General features: G+C 53.6%; 3 protein-coding genes across 3 annotated transcripts; all 3 read right to left on the bottom strand.

The window, feature by feature from the left end:
* Positions 1 to 1,076: 1,076 nt before the first annotated feature.
* On the bottom strand, positions 1,077 to 2,858 carry CCDC166 (coiled-coil domain containing 166). Its single transcript, XM_032591989.1, has 2 exons — positions 2,136 to 2,858; positions 1,077 to 2,049 (listed from the first exon to the last, which is right to left on the bottom strand). The coding sequence occupies exons 1-2, from the start codon at positions 2,574 to 2,576 to the stop codon at positions 1,204 to 1,206; spliced, it is 1,287 nt and encodes a 428-aa protein (XP_032447880.1). The 5' UTR covers positions 2,577 to 2,858; the 3' UTR covers positions 1,077 to 1,203.
* Positions 2,859 to 14,522: 11,664 nt separating this feature from the next.
* Positions 14,523 to 15,251, bottom strand: LOC115506509 (extensin-like). The gene has a single exon (XM_030304516.1). The coding sequence runs from the start codon at positions 15,249 to 15,251 to the stop codon at positions 14,523 to 14,525; it is 729 nt and encodes a 242-aa protein (XP_030160376.1).
* Positions 15,252 to 15,302: 51 nt separating this feature from the next.
* Positions 15,303 to 15,935, bottom strand: LOC116737884 (extensin-like). Its single transcript, XM_032591969.1, has one exon. It carries the CDS (start codon positions 15,933 to 15,935, stop codon positions 15,303 to 15,305), a length of 633 nt encoding a protein of 210 aa, XP_032447860.1.
* Positions 15,936 to 17,613: the final 1,678 nt, after the last annotated feature.

Here is a 17,613-nt window from a genome sequence, read left to right as displayed (position 1 = left end):
ACCCGTGGTCCGTGGGCCACCGTGGGGGGCTGCTCTGCAGTGCCCCAAAGGCCCCACCGTGTCTGCACCCTCCGGCCAGGAGTGCACCAGCCACCCTAGCCACGGCCGCCTCCTGTTTGGGCCTCTCCAACACTGGGCACCCATGTGCAACCAAAGACCCAGAAATTTCAAGAACCTTCCCTCGGTGCTCAGGATGAAGCCCCTAGCCCTTGGGCCAGTACTGAGGGTGTGCAGGGCTTGGTCTCTCCCGAGAGCTGCTGGACAGCCCCCCCAAAACATGGCTGTGGATGAATACAAACCACAACTGTGGGACGTCTTAATAACCAGCCCCTGCACGTTGAGTCTGACAACTAAATGCGGCGTGTGGCCCTGGCAGAGGGGGTGGCTGCAAAGGACACCGTGGGGACAACTGACACCATTTCAGTGGGGTCTGTGGCTCAGCTAATGCGGTTTTCTCTGTACTAAGTTTCCGGGCTTGGATCATTGTTCTGGGGTAGCAGAACATCCTGTGCTCAGGAACACGAAAGGACTTAAAAGGGAAGGGACACGGCATCTTGAGCCTGATGTCAAGTGGTTTAGAGGAAAATGCAAACTCGGCTGCAGGGACTGGAAGCAGACTGCTGGTGAGTAATGGTGAGCCGGGAGTTCTCTGTGCTCTGCAGCTTTTCTCCAAGTTGGAAATCACGTTCAAATTAAAAACTACCCCCAAACCTCCAACGGGTTCAACATAAACCCCCTATGGTCCCGGTGGCGCTGGAGACACCCCTCCCCCTCGCAGGCGGGCCCTCCTGACCACAGCGCACCCCACGCTGGCCCTCCTGGCTGGTGCGACTCCTTTCCTGCTCTTACACCTTTTGTCCGCGCCGGCGACCTCCGTCTCTGTCAGCCCTGGTGGGAGGATACTGGTGCGGCCGACTTCTCTGTCCTTGCGGAGCAGCTGCGGTCAGCTGCGGACTGGAGGGATGCCGAATCCCCGCTGACATACAGGGCGAGGGGCGCATCAGGCTACTCTGAGGCTTGGAAGCCGGAACGAGCGGCCCCTGTGCCGCCGGAAACGCTGCAGCGGGAAAGCAGGCCGTGCCAGAGCCCGGTGAGCGGGTCACACCTTTATTAACATTGCATTCACCACACACCTGAGCACCGCGCGCCCTCCACGGCCCCCAGCACATTCCGGCTCCCCTTGGGGCGGCTTCCCCTGCAGCGTCAGTGTCCACGGTCTCCCGCGTCTGGGGGACGGGAAGAGCCTGGCCCCGGGACAGACTTGGCAGAGGGGGCGGTATTCTCTGAGGCCCCGTATAACGAGGCCCGCGAAGAGACCCGGGAGCCTGGGCGCGACGGGACCGAGGATGGGACCCGGGAGCCCGGGCGGGATGGGGTCGAGGACGCGACCCGAGAGCCGGGGTGGGACGGGGTCGAGGACAGGAAGTGGGAGCCCGCGCGCAACGGGGCCTGGAATGAAGCTCCTGAACCCTCCTTCGAAGGGGCCTGTGATGGGGCCCTGGAGCCCACCCGCGGGAGCCATGTCGGGGTCTGGGAGGCCCCGCGCGATGGGGCTGTGGAGGCGGCCAAGGACCCCTGATGCGAGGCGGGCCGCGCTGGTGGCGGTGGCGGTGGCGGCGGCGGCGGCGGCGGCGGCGGCGGCGGCCGCCAGAGCGGCGGGCCCCCTGGGCCCCGGCGCAGCCAGCCATGCACACGCGCCAGGTCCCAAGTGTCCTCGTGCTCGCGCCGCAGCTGTTCACGCTGCTCCAGCAGCTGGCGCCGCGTGTCATGCAGCAGCTGGGCCCAGCGAAGCAGCCGCAGCAGCTCCTGCCGCAGGCGCGCGTTGTCAGCCTTGATGGCCTGCGTGTGCGCGACGAGCGCGCGCGCCGCCTCTCGCTCCGCGCGCCGGCCCAAGGACTGCACGCGCTGACGCGCCTCGCGCTCGAAGGCCGCCTTGTCCTCCAGGAAGCGCCTTTTCACACGGTGGAGCAGCTGCGTGTGATCCACGCGCATGTGCAGCAGCTCGCGCTCCAGCGCCCGGATCCGGGCCAACTGCTCCAGCTGCAGCTCCTGCGGCGGGGGCGCGGGTCAGCGCCCGGGCGCCGCGCGCCGCCACCCCTCCCGCCGGGCACGTCCGCGGGCGCGCGCGCACTGGCCTTGTAGGGCTGCAGCTCCTGCACCTGCCGCGCCATCCGCGCCGCGCGCGCCTCCATCTCCAGCAGCTGCGCGCGCACTCCGTCCTCGCGCCCGCGGTAGAGCGCCTCCAGCTCGGCCCGCTGCCCGTGGATCTGGGTCAGGTCCACGCGGTTCTGCTCTTCCAGCCGGACGGCGGCGTGGGCGCAGCGCTGCGCGCGCGCGCTCATGTAGCTGGCGTAGAGCCGGTTCTCCTCGCGCAAGCGCAGCGCCTCGCGGTCCAGGAAGGCGTTCTCCTGCAGCAGCTGGTCCACGCGCGCCTCGCAGGCGTCCAGCTGCTCCGCGAGCAGCGTGAACTCGCGCTGCAGGTACTGCGCGCGCTCCGACAGCGGCGGCTCGGCCCCGTCTCCCGCCGCGCCCGGCCGGCGCCCCGCGCTGGTCCCGAGCTTCTTCTTGGGAGCCATGGGCTGGGGCCTGGGGCACGGGCACGCGTGAGAGCACGGCCCCCAGGCCGCTGCTCCAGCTTAGCCCTTCCCTCCCACCCCCTCCCCGCCCGCCCGAAAATTCTAGCGGGGAGGGACGCGTCTCAGGGACATGAGATCGGGGGCGGCAGAGTCAGGGGCATGGGGGTCCGGGCATCGTCTCCAACCTTTACTCTTGCTTGGGCCTTTTCCGGGCCGTGGCCGTCGGTCCGTCGGGGTGTGCCCACCTTCAGTAACTTTGGCGTTCATCCTGCACGGTCTCCGTGGAGACAGAACTTAGTCGCCCTCCCCCACTCCCACCCTGTCGCTGGGGCAACGGCCCGGCTTCCCCTTCCGGCTTCTCCCCACCCCCACCGCCCGCCACTCCCTCGCCCGAAGTCGGTGCGTGACAAGCCCGTGTGCGCGCCCTGCAGAGGTCCGATCTCAGATGGGCAGGATTTTGGCTTCCGGAGGAGGACGCAGGACTTGCTTCCGAATCCGACCTAGCAGCAGCCCAAGTAGTCCCCACTGTTCGCGTGCCGGGAGACTTGGGCCCTTCGCCCAGGGGACCCTCACCGCCGGCGCCCCCATATGGGGAAATGGCGCCACAAGTTTCCGACCTCTAGCCGTGGGCAAGCCCCCCACCCCCCACCCCGTGTGAAATTTCCATATCTTGTGGGAACAGAGCTTCCCCACAGCTTATCATCTCTCTGGAGATCCTAGTTTTCTTCGAAGCACTTCGTGATTCTTTTCCCTCTTCCTGGGGGCCTCGGTGGGAGTTGGGGTTACCGGGAAGATCGCGTCCATTCGGGTGTCATCCGTTGTCCACTGTATTTCTTCCTGGGATTTCCTCTGTGGGGTTCCTAAGCCCACACGTGTGCACCTGTTCAACTCATCCCACTCGCTCTTTTTTATTTATTTATTTTAATGTTTACTTATTTTTGAGAGAGAGAGAGAGAGCATGAGCAGGGGAGGGGCAGAGAGAGAAGGAGACACAGACTCCAAGGCAGGCTCCAGGCTCTGAGCTGTCAGCACAGAGCCTGACACGGGGCTTGAAATCACGGACTGCGAGATCATGACCTGGGCCGAAGTCGGACGCCCAACCAACTGAGCCACCCAAGCGCCCCAGATACGGTGTTTTTAATAGGAAATTGGTATCTAACTTCACAGGAATGTAAGAAAACACCAAGGAGAATCAGGGGGAAAAGCACCCGGGACCCTGCAGTGGGGGCTCCACGGAGCCACTGAGGATGTCTGTTCTATCTCTAGGACCTGGCGCTTCCAACCAGGGCCTCTGCTCCCGGGGCAGACGCCTGCGCTCCTCTCCCTGGCCACCCTCGAGGCGGCGCCGGGGCCACCGCGCCCATTTGCCAGATTGCTACACAGGCCGCGAGGAGCGGAGGCATGCTCCCCGCCCCAGCCCCTCCCGGGCGTGTGTGTGTGTGTGTGTGTGTGTCTGGTTGGCCTCGGTCTTTTAATTTCTGGTGCGAGGCGAGGGACTCCGTGCGCAGAGGATTTTAAGTCGTCCCAGCCCCCGGACTTCCCGCGGATTTGTCCCCGCTTTACGGCTGACAAATGCCTCCTCCCAGGACAGGTCCGCCGAGCGTTTTGTTCTCTTCTGCCTCCGCGTTCCTCGAGACTCGCTTCTTCCCAATTCTGCAATGTCCACGGCATAGTCTGGAGAGCCGCGGGGGCGGCCGCCCCCGCCCGCGTGCATCCGGATCACCCCCATTCTGGGCGCAGCCCCGGCCTCGCCCGCAGCCCGCGTCCCGCTCTCCCCGCCCTCAAGCCACGCCCAACCCCGGATCGGCTCCGGCCCCGCCCCTCCCCCGCGCCGGCCCCTCCCGCGCGGCTCCCCCACTTCCGTCCCCGCGGGAGTCTCGGCCGCCGGGCGCTGGGCTTCGCCGCCCACCCGCGCCGTTTAGCGGAAAGCGAGGACCCCGTTTCCTCTGCTGCCTCGCGCTTGCCCCGCGCCGCAGGCCTCGGGGCGCATGGATGGTTCCAGGGACAGTGCCTGGCCTGGAGGCAGGCCGAGATGCACCCCCAACCAGGGGCCTTTCCCGTGTTGGCGCAGGGGTGCCTCTGGCGTCCACCGGGTCCCAGCGCCGCGCACAGCGACAGCTAACCTCCGAGGGCTCAGAGTCAAAGTCAGGCTTTACCCATGACATTTCTCCCCCCTCCTTGGGGTTCTTCCCCCCCTCCCTCCGTGAATAGCGTGGTGGGGCCAAGACTGTGTCTCCCTCAGACTCAGGCTGAGGAGGGTGTGGGGCGAGGGGTCACTCACCTCTTGGGAGAACACCGAGCTGGAAAGACACTGGGAGAGAGGGGGGTGGGCTAGCTGTCCGCTCAGCTTCCGCCCAGGCTGCCCCTGCCCAGCTCTCTGCTGGGGGCTTGCCGCGGACCCCCAAGGCAGTTTCTTGGGTTGAAGCTCACACGACTCGGCAGCGTACTCAGTACCCACCGCACACGCGGCCACACCCCCCACCCGCAGGCGAGCTTCTCAAGGGCCCACTCTCCTGCCCCCGTCTTGCTGTGGCTTCTGCCTTGGACGCCCTCCCTACTCAGCTTCTGAGACTCGGGGTGAGCCCCCTTCCTCAGGAGTAGCCGGTGGGGTTGGGCTGTGCTTGACCCCCGGAGCGAGCGCTGCCAGCAGCCTCCGCCCCTGTTTCACAGATGGAGAAACTGAGGCACAAGGTGATTTTTGTCCCAGGACCCCTGGAGTCACGAGGGCTGTGACTGAGGCATTGGTGGCCTCTTCCCGCCGTATTACCACCTCTTGCCAAGGCTTCCCCCCACCCCTGCCCCGTGTCCTGGTGCAAGGGGCAGAGCCAGCCACGTCACTGGACCCACCCCACAGCAGCCTGAGGCCGGCACATGCCTGGTGCCCACGACCCTTCTGCCTGCCAATGCCAGCTGGACCTGTAGAATGGGTGGATTCAGGCGACACCAAAACCGGTTCTGGAAGCTCAGCTGTGGGTGGGAGGCTGACACTCAGGACAGCCAGACACTGAACACTGGTCAGAGGAGGGGACCCTGGGGAGCCCGGTGGTAGGGAAGCTCCAGCCCCACCCCAGCAGTACCTCCTCTCTTGACCAGAAGCACGGGGTGGGGGTGGGGGGCGCTGATGGCGATCACCACGACAAAGGGGATGGTGGGCAGGAGCAAAGTCCAGCAGGAGAGCCTATCTACCCAGTGTGTCCTCTGGCTGGGGTCAAGCCCTGGGGAGCCCAGGCCTGGCTGTTCTCTGGGCCCTGGGGGGGACCAAATCTGTCCCCTCGCCTGTGTCCTAATTTGGGTACCACCTGCGGGCCTGCCCCTCCACCCCCAGCCCCGGGAACTGGCTTTAGGCTGGGCACCAGGCAGAGACCCTTCTTCCTCAAGTGGCCTCAAGTGGCCTCCCCTTCACCCCAGGTACCTTGGAACCGGTGCCAGACCCACGCCAGCCTCACGGTCAGCCCCAGGTGGAAAGCCCAGATCCGGGCCACGAGGTGCGTGGGCTCCCACAGCCACGGCTGCCCCTGGAGGAAGCGCTCTGCCCTCCCCGACACACGGTGCAGGTGCCCTGAGGGCCCTGGCCGGCCTGCCACAGCTTCACAGGGGCCAAGACAGGCCCGGGCCCGCAGGAGTCGCTGGTGGGTGCAGGGAGCCCACGAAGGCCGGGTGGGGCTTGTGGTGCTGCTGCTGTGGTGAGCCTTGGGTCTGGCCTGCTCAAGGTCAGCGGGGTCACAGCTTCGGGGCAGGCTAATGAGCTTTGAAAGGCTTCTCTGGGACCCAGGGAGGGCCTGTGGGCTTGCCCCCCCCCCACACTGAGGGGGTCAAGCCAGGTAGGCTGGGGCTTGGGGTGTGGCCTAGGTCAGCCGGCATGTCCCCCCTCCCCAGGAATGCCCGCTACCTCTGTTTGTGAGGAAAAGGATGACAGACAGAAGGATGCCCAGTGTCCAGAGCCCCCCCCCCCGCAGGCCCCAGTGGCGATGCCCACACCCACGTCTGCAGGCTGGCTCAGAGATGCCCCTGAGAGACAGCTCCGAGGGGGAGCCCAGCCAAGGGCACACCTCCTCCGGGACCCTCATTCCCGAGTCGGACTCGTGATCTCGGAGACAACCACATCTATACCCTCACCGTGGCTTCCTGGAGTGACCTGGAGTACCTGAGTCCATAGCCCATGCCAGGACCACGAGAGAGGACAGGATGGCTTTGGAGACCCAGGTGCTGGAGGACCGTACCAGGCCCATTCCAGCAGCGTGGGAGAGGCTGTGCATGGGACAGTGGCTACAGCTGTGACGCAGGTGTGGACACAGCTGTGCTATGTCTCAGACTTTGACCCTGAGGGGCGGGGGTGGGGCGCACGCACATGGACGATGAGAGGACGCGGCCTGGGAGGTGGGGGCCGAGTGAGTTTGGTCTCCTGAGCTACAAGGAGGCCGGCAATGGATGAAGCAGGAAGTTCCCGCCACATCCTTTCACCCTGGGGACTTTGACCTGCCACACGCCCGCTCCCTGCTGGCTCTGGGCCTTCTGGACAAGGCCTCCCCAAGCTGCCGTGATTCTCCCACGTGTCAGCTAAAAACGAACTACGCAGTCCGCTTTTTAGCTAACTCCTAATAAATACTCCAGTTGATGATGCACTCCAAACGAAGCCGAGGGTTACGACCGCGTGCAACAAAATTGGTTGTCGGCTAACAATCGATGAGAAAGTAAACTCTTTTGCCCAAATTTACATCCGCAGGGGTAATGTTTGGACAAGGCACCGTGGGGCTTTGCAGACATGCGGCCCCATGAGAATACACGTAACAGCAGCTTTAAAAGATACCAACTAATGGATGAATCAAATGCCCATTGAAAAACTGTCTTAATAATTACATGTAATGAAGTTCACTCAGCAGAATTCTTTATGCTGAAGCTCCCTGATGTCGGTCTGATTTTGCTTAGTGACTACACTCTCGGTGGCCAAATGGCAGGGTCAGGAACGCCTCTAGCTTGGGGTTCGTGGGGGAAGGCGAGGAAAAGAGGGACCGGCCTGTCAGTTGTCACATATCTTTGGTGCTCTGATGCCAGCCGCCCTCAGCAGGTGCACAGGACTGGGAAGAGGCTCCCGCCAACCCAGCTCATGAAGGATCCTGCTGCCCTCTCCGGGCCTTGGGCTCTTCATCAGTGGGACCGGGTCTAATTTCCTGCAGGCTGGGAGAGCTATCAGCCCTCCCTCCGTGCCCATCCCTGTGCCTTCTCCTCTCCCCTCAGTCCTGGTGGGCTTATAGCTTTTCCATCCGTATTTATGTTTGTTCTTGAGTATATCTGGGGAATGCTCCCACTTGTTCAGTAGATTTGCTGTTTCAACTAAGTTATCAAATCAATTGATGTGAGGTTGTTCCTAATAAACTCTTGTTATCTTTCTAACGTTTGAAGAATTTGTAGGAATGTACTGTCTTTCATTCCTGACATTGGCAATTTCTTTCTTAGCTCTAATGAGTCTCCTTAGATTGTATTCAATGTACCTAAAGAATCAGCTTTTAATTGTATTGGTTTTTTTCTCATGCTTATACACTGCATTTCAATGATTCTTACTCTTATCATTACTTCATTCTTTCTACCTATTTGGTGTTTAATTTTGTTGTCTTTTTCCAGCCTTTTAAGGTGGAAACTAAAATTTTTGTCTTTTCTAACATGAGCATTTACAACTATGAATTCCCCACTAAGTGCAGCTTTAGCTGCACCCAGCACATTCTCACTTCATGTTCTCATTATCTTCCAGCCCAAAATAGTTTCTAACTTCCCTTGTGATTTCTTCTTTGATCCACTGTTTGTTTGTTTGTTTGTTTATTTATTTATTTTAACATTTATTTATTTTTGAGACAGAGAGAGAGAGCATGAACGGGGGAGGGGCAGAGAGAGAGGGAGACACAGAATCGGAAGCAGGCTCCAGGCTCTGAGCCATCAGCCCAGAGCCCGACACAGGGCTCGAACTCACAGACCACGAGATCGTGACCTGAGCTGAAGTTGGACACTCAACCGACTGAGCCACCCAGGCGCCCCGACCCACTGTTTATTTAGATGTGTTGTTTAACCTGCAAATTTTTGGGTGGATTTTCCAAATATATTTCTGTTATCTATTTCTAATTATGTGGGATCAGAGAACATCTTTGTGTTATTTCAATTCTTTTAAATTTGTTGACCTTTGTTTTATGGTACTTAGAATATGGTTTATCTTGGTGACTATTTCATACACAATGGAAAACAGTGTGTATTCTGTTGTTGTTGGTAGATTGTTCTATAAATGCCAACTAGATCAAGTTGGACAGTCATATTGTTCAGGTCTACTATATCTTTATTTTCTGCTTGCTTGCTCTACTAATTATTGAAAAAGGAGTGTACAATCTCCCAACTGACTTGATTATTTCTTCTTTCAGTTCTGTCAGGTTTTACTTTAATGTATTTGAGAATGTATTGTTAGGTTCATACATTCTCAGGATTATATTATCTGTTTGACAGGTTGACACTTGTATCATGATGAAGTGTCCCTCTTTCTCCTGGTACTATTCCACGTTCTGAAGTTTACTTGGTCCGATATTAATATAGCCACTAAAGCTTTCTTATGATAACTATTTGTATGATCTATCTTTTTCCATCTGTCTTAGTCTATTCAGGCTGCTGTAACAAAATACCACAGACTGGGTGGCTTATAAACAACAGAAATTTATTTTTCATGGTTCTGGAGGCTGGAAAGTCCAAGATTGGGGCACCAGCCTGGCTGGCTCAGTCAGTGGAGCATGTGACTCTTGATCTCGGGGTCATGGGTTTGAGCTACACATTGGAGAGTAGAGCTTACTTAAAAAAAAAAAAAAGTCCAAGATCAAGGGGCCAGAATGGTTGCAATCTAGTGAGGGCCCTCTTCATGGTTCATGGCCAGCGCCTCTCTGTGTTCCCACATAGTGGAAGGGGTTAGGGATTTCTCTGGTGCCTGTTTTATAAGAGCACAAATTCCAGCATGAGGCTTTATTATCATGACCTGAGCACCTCCTAAAAGCACCACTTCCTGATATTACCACAATGTCTCAACATATGAGTCCTGGGGTGAGGGGCACCAATACTCAGACCACAGCATCATTCATTTAACTTCTCTATGTCTGTATACTTAAGGTGCCTTTCCTGTAGATTGCATATTCTTGGATTCTGATTTAAAAAAAAATAAGGTTGTGGGGTGCCTGGGTAGCTCAGTCGCTTGAGCATCTAACTTTGGCTCAGGTCATGATTGCGGTGGTCTGTGGGCTGAGCCCCTTATCGGGCTCTGTGCTGACAGCTCGGGAGCCTGGACCCTGCTTCGGATTGTGTCTCCCTCGCTCTCTGCCCCTCCCCTGCTCATGCTCTGTCTCTCAAAAAAGAATAAACGTCAAGAAAAAAATTTAAACAAAAATAAGGTTATGCAACTGCTGCCTTAAAATTTTATCTATTTACTTAAGTAATCTCTAAACCCAATGTGGGGCTTAAACTCATGACCCCAGATCAAGAGTCGTGCATTCTTCCTACTGAGCCAACCAGGTGGCCCCAATTGCTGCCTTTTTGTTGGAGCATTGAGACCATTTACATTTAATGTAATCATTTATATGGTTGGGTTTAAGTATACCTTCTCAGTATTTGTTTTCTATTTGTCTTATCTGTTTCTTCTTACTCCTTTTTCTACCTTCTTTCTGATTGAGTAATTTTTAATATTTCATTTTATCTAGACTATGGGCTTATTAGCTATGTCTCTTTAGGTATGTTTTTATTTTATTTATTTTTAATTTACTTTTATTTTATTTTATCTATCTTTAAATAATATTGTAATTCTTCACATGTAATTTAAGAACCTTACAATAGTATATTTCCATTTTCCTCCTTTGCATATTGATGTAATACATTTTACTTTTACAGGTTATAGATCTCACAATATGTTGTTATTCTATCTACTTTAAACAGTTAACTGTCTTTTTAATGTTTTATTTGTTTATTTTTAGAAAGATAGTGCACATGCAAGAGCCATGGAGGGTAGAGAGAGAGAATCCCAAGCAGGCCCTACTCTGCTAGTGAGAGCCTGTCGTGGGGCTCGATCCCACAAACTGAGATCACGACCTGAGCCAAAATCAAGAGTTGGACATTTAACTGACCGAGCCACCCAGGCACCCTGGTTAACTATCTTTTTAAAAATTATTTTTAATTGTGGTAAAGAAAAACACAACATAAAAGTTACTACCTTAACTATTTTAAGTGTAAAGTTCAGTAGTGTTAAATGTATTTATATTAAGTATATTCACATGTTCACAGATCTCCAGAATTTTTTAATCTTGCAATCTGAAGCTTGATACGCATTAAACAATGACTCCCCATTCTCTCTTCCCCACAGCCCCTGTTAACCACCATTCCACTTTCTGTTTCTATGAGTTTGACTACTTTATGTATCCGTATAAGAAGAACCGCACAGTATGTGTCTTTTTAATGTTTACTTATTTATTTTGAGAAAGAGAGAGAGGGGGGGAGAGAGAGAGAGAGAGAGAGAGAGAGAGAGAGAACCCAAGCAGGCTCTGTGCTGGCAGTTCGGAGCATGGCGCAGGGCTTGATCCCACGAACCCATGAGATCACAACCTGAACAGAAACAAGAGTCAGACACTCAGCTGACTGAAGCACTCAGGCGCCCCACACAGTGTGTGTCTTTTTGTGATTGGTTTATTTCACTCAGCATAACGTCCATGTTCACTCATGTTGTAGCATATAACAAGATTTCCTTCCTTTTTGAGGGTGAATAATATTCAATTGTATGTATAGCCACATTTTGTTTATCCATCCACCAACGGACATTTGGGCTGTCTCTACCTCTTGGTTATTGTGAATAATGTTATGAAGAAGGATGTGCTAATATCTCCTTGAGACCCTGCCTTTAATTCTTTTGGATATATACTCACTTTTGGAAGTGAGATTGCTGACTCATAGAGTGGTTCTAATTCTAATTCTTTTAGGAATAATCATACGGTTTTCCATATTGGTTACACCATTTTATAATCCCACCAACAGTGTCCAAGGGTTCCAGTTCCACATCCTCACCACCAATTTTCCCATTTTCATTTTTTGTTTGCTTTGCTTTGCTTTGGTTTGCTTTGTTGTTTTTGTTTTTGTTCTTTGCCATCCTAATAGGCATGAGGTGGTATCTCATTATGGTTGTAATTTGATTCGAGAGAGACTTCTGATTATATAGTTGAGTTATCAGGTCTAAGTGGGGCAGTCAACTATCCTTTAATGAAATTTAGTAGATGAGAAAAATGCCTTTTATATTTACCCACCTATATCCCATTTCCAGGGCTGGTTTTTTTTTTTTATGTCAATCCAGATTTTCATCTAGAATTATTTTTCTTCATCCAAGAAAACTTTATTTTATTTTATTTTGTAGTGTGGGTCTGCAGGTGTTATATACTTCCAATTTTTTTTTCTTTGAAAAAACTATTGTTTTCATTTTTGAAGGATATTTTCTCTGAGTATATAACTCTAGATTGTTAGTGTTTTTGTTTTGTTTTGTTTTATTTTTCTTTTTGTTTTTAGTGCACTAATGATGTTCTTGCTTTGTCTTCTGGCTTAAAATTATTTTCTGACAAGAACTCTGCAGTCATAGTTATTTTTGTTTCTCTATATATTTTTTTGATAATTGTAGTACTTTTATCACTTTTTCAGCAATTTATTTATCGTGCTTATTATGGCTTCCTTTGCGTTTTTCCTACTTAGGTTTCATTGAAATTCCTAGATTTGTGAGTGTATGGTTTTTCCTTCAAATCTGCAAAAATTTCAGCCATTGCTCTCAATGATACTTTCTGCATCGCTCTCTTTTGTTGATATGATCCCACAGGTTCTTCGGTTTAGTTTTGTTTTTTTCCCCTCTGTTTCAACGTGGATAGTTCCTATTGCTGTGTCTTCAAGTTCACTGATATCTCTTCTGTTAAGTTCATCCAATGAATTTTTGCTTCAGAGATTTTATTTTTCAACTCTAGCAAGTTCTTTTTTTATAACTTCTCATCTCATCATATTCATGTCTTTCTTTAAATCCCTGGGCATGTTTATAACAGCTATTTCTTTTTAAACAATTTTTTTTAACTTTTACTTATTTTTGAGACAGAGAGAGACAGAGCATGAACTGGGGAGGAGCAGAGAGAGAGGGGGACACAGAATCGGAAACAGGCTCCAGGCTCTGAGCTGTCAGCACAGAGCCCGACGCAGGGCTCAAACTCATGGACCGTGAGATCATGACCTGAGCCGAAGTCGGACGCCCAACCGACCAAGCCACCCAGCTAATTCTATAACAGCTAATTCTTAAGTCATTGCCAATTCCATCATCTATGTCACTTATGGGTCTAGTTCTGTCAACTGGCTTTTCTCCTGGGTCTGGGTCATGTGTTCCTCTTTCCTCATAAGCTTTGTAACTTTTTTATTGAGGTGAAATTCACATAAAATTACCTACATTAAAGTATACATCTCAGTGGCATTTGGTACATTCACAGTGTTAAGTAACCACTATCTCGATCTTACAAAACGTTTTCATCATCCTAAAGGGAACCTGTATCCACTAAGTAGTCACTACCCATTCCTCTTCCCAACCCCCTCTCCCCCCGGGAAACCACCTATCTGCTCTCTGTCCCTAAACACGTACTTATTCTGAATATTTCATATATGTGACATTGTATGTGTGACTTTTTGAATCTAACCTCTTTCACTTAGCACAATGTTTCTGAGACTCACCACATTGTAACATGTAGCCATACTTCAGTCCTTTTTTCTAAAATTTTTTAAATGTTTATTATTTTTGAGAGAGAGAGAAAGCATGAGTGGGGGAGGGCAGAGAGAGAGAGAGAGAGAGAGAGAGAGAGATGGGATCTGAGGCAGGCTCCGGGCTCTGAGCTGTCAGCACTGAGCCTGACACGGGGCTGGAACTCACAAACTGAGAGATCATGACCTGAGCCGAAGTTGGAAGCTCAACTGACTGAGCCACCCAGGCGCCCCTTTGATGTTTCCCTTTAAAGAGTGTTGAGGTTTTTTGGCAAGCATTGAAGCTATGTTTGTATAATCTTGTTCCTTTCAAGGCTTGTTCTCCACACTCATGATGGGTGTGGAGTAGGCTTTAGTCTAGAGCTGGTTCGATCACTTTACTGAGATGTGACCTGTCTCGGCTCTCTCCTGAATGCTCTGGTGTCCAACGTGGCTTCTTGGCAGTTAACGGCCTCCCTACCTAAGTGAAACCTGAAAGTTGTTCAGCAACTCCCACACCTCCAGGCCCCACCCCCTGCCGCCAAGTTGTTCTTTGCCTGGACTTGATGGCAGTAGGCCAGGTTCGAGGACCCAGGGGATCCTATAGGACCAGCCAGGACTCTCCTTGGCTTCATGAAGGACGCAGGACGGAAATCAAACATGAGTCAACAGGAAGTGAGAGCAGACATTATTGAAGATACAGGGAGACCAGATACAGACAGAGCATCTGGGAGACTCAGAAAGGACAGGACCATGAGTCTCATCTTTGGGGTCTGGGTTTTCTTTTGTTTTATTAAAAAAAAAAAAAAGATTTTTTGTTGAATGCTCAGCTGACTGAGCCCCTATTTTTGTCTCATTTAAAATAATATTTTTTAAATGTTTACTTATTTCCGAGAGTGGAAGAGAGACAAAGCACGATTGGGGAAGGGGTAGAGAGAGAGGGAGACACAGAATCCGAAGCAGGCTCCAGTCTCTGCACTGACAGCAGAGAGCCTGATACGGGGCTCAAACTCATGAACCGTGAGATCGTGACCCAAGCTGAAGTCAGATGCTTAACCGACTGAGCCACCTGGGCGCCCTGTTTTATTTTTAAGTAAACTCTACACCCAACGTGGGGCTCAAACTCACAACCCCAAGATCAAGAGTCACATGCTCTAGCGACTGAGCCAACCAGGTGCCCCTGGGTCTGGGGTTTCACTGAGGATGGTGGTCTGGTGTAGGTATCCTCTCCAGCATCCAAGAACTGGTCAGAACAAACACCAGGGCATAGGGGTTATTCCTGAGAGCCAGGAGGTCTTGGCCTGGAGGTCTGACTTGGGAGGTATGGCTTGGAGGTCTTGGCATGGAGGTCTTGGCATGGAGGTCTTGGCATGGAGGTCTGGCTTGGTGGTCTGGCTTGGAGGTATGGCTTGGAGGTCTTGGGATGGAGATCTTGGCATGGAGATCTGGCTTGGTGGTCTGGTTTGGTGGTCTTGGCATGGAGATCTTGGCATGGAGGTCTGGCTTGGTGGTCTGGCTTGGAGGTCTTGGCATGGAGGTCTTGGCTTGGAGGTCTTGGCATGGAGGTCTTGGGATGGAGGTCTTGGCATGGAGATCTGGCTTGGTGGTCTGGTTTGGAGGTCTTGGCATGGAGGTCTGGCTTGGTGGTCTGGCTTTGTGGTCTGGCTTGGAGGTCTTGGCATGGAGGTCTGGCTTGGTGGTCTGGCTTGGTGGTCTGGCTTGGAGGTCTTGGCTTAGAGGTCTTGGCATGGAGGTCTGGCTTGGTGGTCTGGCTTGGTGGTCTTGGCATGGAGTCTTGGCATGGAGGTCTGGCTTGGTGGTCTGGTTTGGTGGTCTTGGCATGGAGGTCTGGCTTGGTGGTCTTGGCATGGAGGTCTGGCTTGGTGGTCTGGCTTGCAGGTCTTGGGATGGAGGTCTTGGCATGGAGGTCTGGCTTGGTGGTCTGGCTTGGTGGTCTGGCTTGGAGGTCTTGGCTTAGAGGTCTTGGCATGGAGGTCTTGGCATGGAGATCTGGCTTGGTGGTCTGGCTTTGTGGTCTGGCTTGGAGGTCTTGGCATGGAGGTCTGGCTTGGTGGTCTGGCTTGGTGGTCTGGCTTGGAGGTCTTGGCTTAGAGGTCTTGGCATGGAGGTCTTGGCATGGAGGTCTGGCTTGGTGGTCTGGCTTGGTGGTCTGGCTTGGAGGTCTTGGCTTAGAGGTCTTGGCATGGAGGTCTTGGCATGGAGGTCTGGCTTGGTGGTCTGGCTTGGTGGTCTGGCTTGGAGGTCTTGGCTTAGAGATCTTGGCATGGAGGTCTTGGCATGGAGGTCTGGCATGGAGGTCTGGCTTGGTGGTCTGGCTTTGTGGTCTGGCTTGGAGGTCTTGGCATGGAGGTCTGGCTTGGTGGTCTGGCTTGGTGGTCTGGCTTGGAGGTCTTGGCTTAGAGGTCTTGGCATAGAGGTCTTGGCATGGAGATCTGGCTTGGTGGTCTGATTTGGTGGTCTTGGCATGGAGTCTTGACATGGAGATCTGGCTTGGTGGTCTGGTTTGGTGGTCTTGGCATGAAGGTCTGGCTTGGTGGTCTTGGCATGGAGGTCTGGCTTGGAGGTCTGGCTTGGTGGTCTTGGCATGGAGTCTTGGCATGGAGGTCTGGCTTGGTGGTCTGGTTTGGTGGTCTTGGCATGAAGGTCTGGCTTGGTGGTCTTGGCATGGAGGTCTGGCTTGGAGGTCTGGCTTGGTGGTCTCACTTGGAGGTCTGAGTTGGAGGTCTGGCATGGAGGTCTGGCTTGGTGGTCTTGGCTTGGAGGTCTGGCTTGGTGGTCTGGCTTGGAGGTCTTGGCATGGAGGTCTTGGCATGGAGGTCTTGGCATGGAGGTCTTGGCATGGAGGTCTTGGCATGGAGGTCTGGCTTGGAGGTCTTGGCATGGAGGTCTTGGCATGGAGGTCTGGCTTGGAGGTCTTGGCATGGAGGTCTTGGCATGGAGGTCTGGCTTGGAGGTCTTGGCATGGAGGTCTTGGCATGGAGATCTGGCTTGGTGGTCTGGCTCGGTGGTCTGACATTGATGTCTGGAATATACATATAATGACTTCGTCAGGTCATTCTCACCCAGTCCTTCCTTAGACATTCTCTGTTCTAGAGAAATCATGAACTCCTTGTCCCTTACAAGGAGGATGTACACTGTGTGCATTCTGAGGCATGTGTAGAGTGGGGTGCGGGCCCTACCAAGAACAGAAGTAGCGGGGCGCCTGGGTGGCTCCATCGGTTAGAGGCCTGACTTCAACGGGGGTCATGATCTCAAGGTTCTGGAGGTTCCAGTCCCACCTTAAGCTCTGTGCTGACAGCTTAGGATTCTGTGTCTCCTCTCTCTCTGCTCCCTCCCTATTCGTGCTCACTCTCTCTCTATGTCTCTCAAAAATAAATAAACGTTAAGAGAAAAAAAAAGAAGGGAAGCAGGAAAAGGAGCAAAAAGCAGATTTGTATGGAGTCCTTCAGCTTCCCCGTCTCAGCCTGGGGGAACCTTCTCCCACTCCTCCCCAGACACAGGCCGGCCCTGGAATCGCAGGACCTTGTTTGTTCCTGTTTTGCCAAGATCGCGGTCCTGCGCCGCTGGGTGCCCAACCTACAGACAGTTGTTTCACATGTTTTGTCCAGTTTTCCAGCTGTTTCCCGGGGGAGGGCGCGTCCAGTGCTGGTGACTCGGTCGGAACGGAAGAGCGGCCTCTCTTGGTCCTTCCGGGGTTCTTTCCCCTGTTTGCTCTCCGCGCCCGCCCTCCAACTTCACACCGTGTTACGACTGAAGTGGCACACACTGCAGGTACACGACTGAGACACTTCAGACCTAAGTGTGCACCCTGAGCGCGTCCGCACAACCCAGCGCTTCTGAGGCCTTGGGAAGCTCTGGGGGGCTCGCAACCGCGCCCCTCGGCTCCCCCCGCCTCTCCACGCTGTGCGAAGCATTTTCTGCAGCTCTGGAAAAACGGAATCACACAGCGGGGCTCGCGAGAAGTCTGGCCTAGTGGGCCGACCGCCTCCGAGGCCCAGCGTGTGTGTTCGCAGGCGCTCCTCCCTTGTTTGCTGAGCCCCGCGCCACCGTAGGCGCAGCGGCCTGTTGTTTATCCACTCCTGTCTCAAATTCGGGTCGTTTCCAGTCCGGGGCTGCAACGAACATTCGTGCGTGATTCTCCGTGTGGACCCACGTTTTCATTTCTCTTGGGCAAGCACCCAGGGAAGAACGCCGGGGTCACGGTGAACTTACGCTCAAGGAACTGCAAGGAGGCGGCCAGGAGGGAGAGAGCATGCCTGGCTCC

Source organism: Lynx canadensis, chromosome F2 (assembly GCF_007474595.2).
Source record: "Lynx canadensis isolate LIC74 chromosome F2, mLynCan4.pri.v2, whole genome shotgun sequence".
Lineage (NCBI taxonomy): Eukaryota > Metazoa > Chordata > Mammalia > Carnivora > Felidae > Lynx > Lynx canadensis.
The sequence above is the reverse complement of the archived record's forward strand: the minus strand, read 5'-3'. Positions and strand labels throughout refer to the sequence as shown.

What these genes read in the sequence shown, in the direction of transcription:
- LOC115506509 (XM_030304516.1), bottom strand. Translation starts at nt 15,251, where the DNA reads ATGCCAAGACCTCCATCCCAAGACCTGCAAGCCAGACCACCAAGCCAG.
- CCDC166 (XM_032591989.1), bottom strand. Translation starts at nt 2,576, where the DNA reads ATGGCTCCCAAGAAGAAGCTCGGGACCAGCGCGGGGCGCCGGCCGGGC. An exon ending in AGGAGCTGCAGCCCTACAAG is followed by an intron (nt 2,050 to 2,135) that starts GCCAGTGCGCGC and finishes CCCCCGCCGCAG; the next exon opens with GAGCTGCAGCTGGAGCAGTT.
- LOC116737884 (XM_032591969.1), bottom strand. Translation starts at nt 15,935, where the DNA reads ATGCCAAGACCACCAAGCCAGACCTCCAAGCCAGACCTCCATGCCAAG.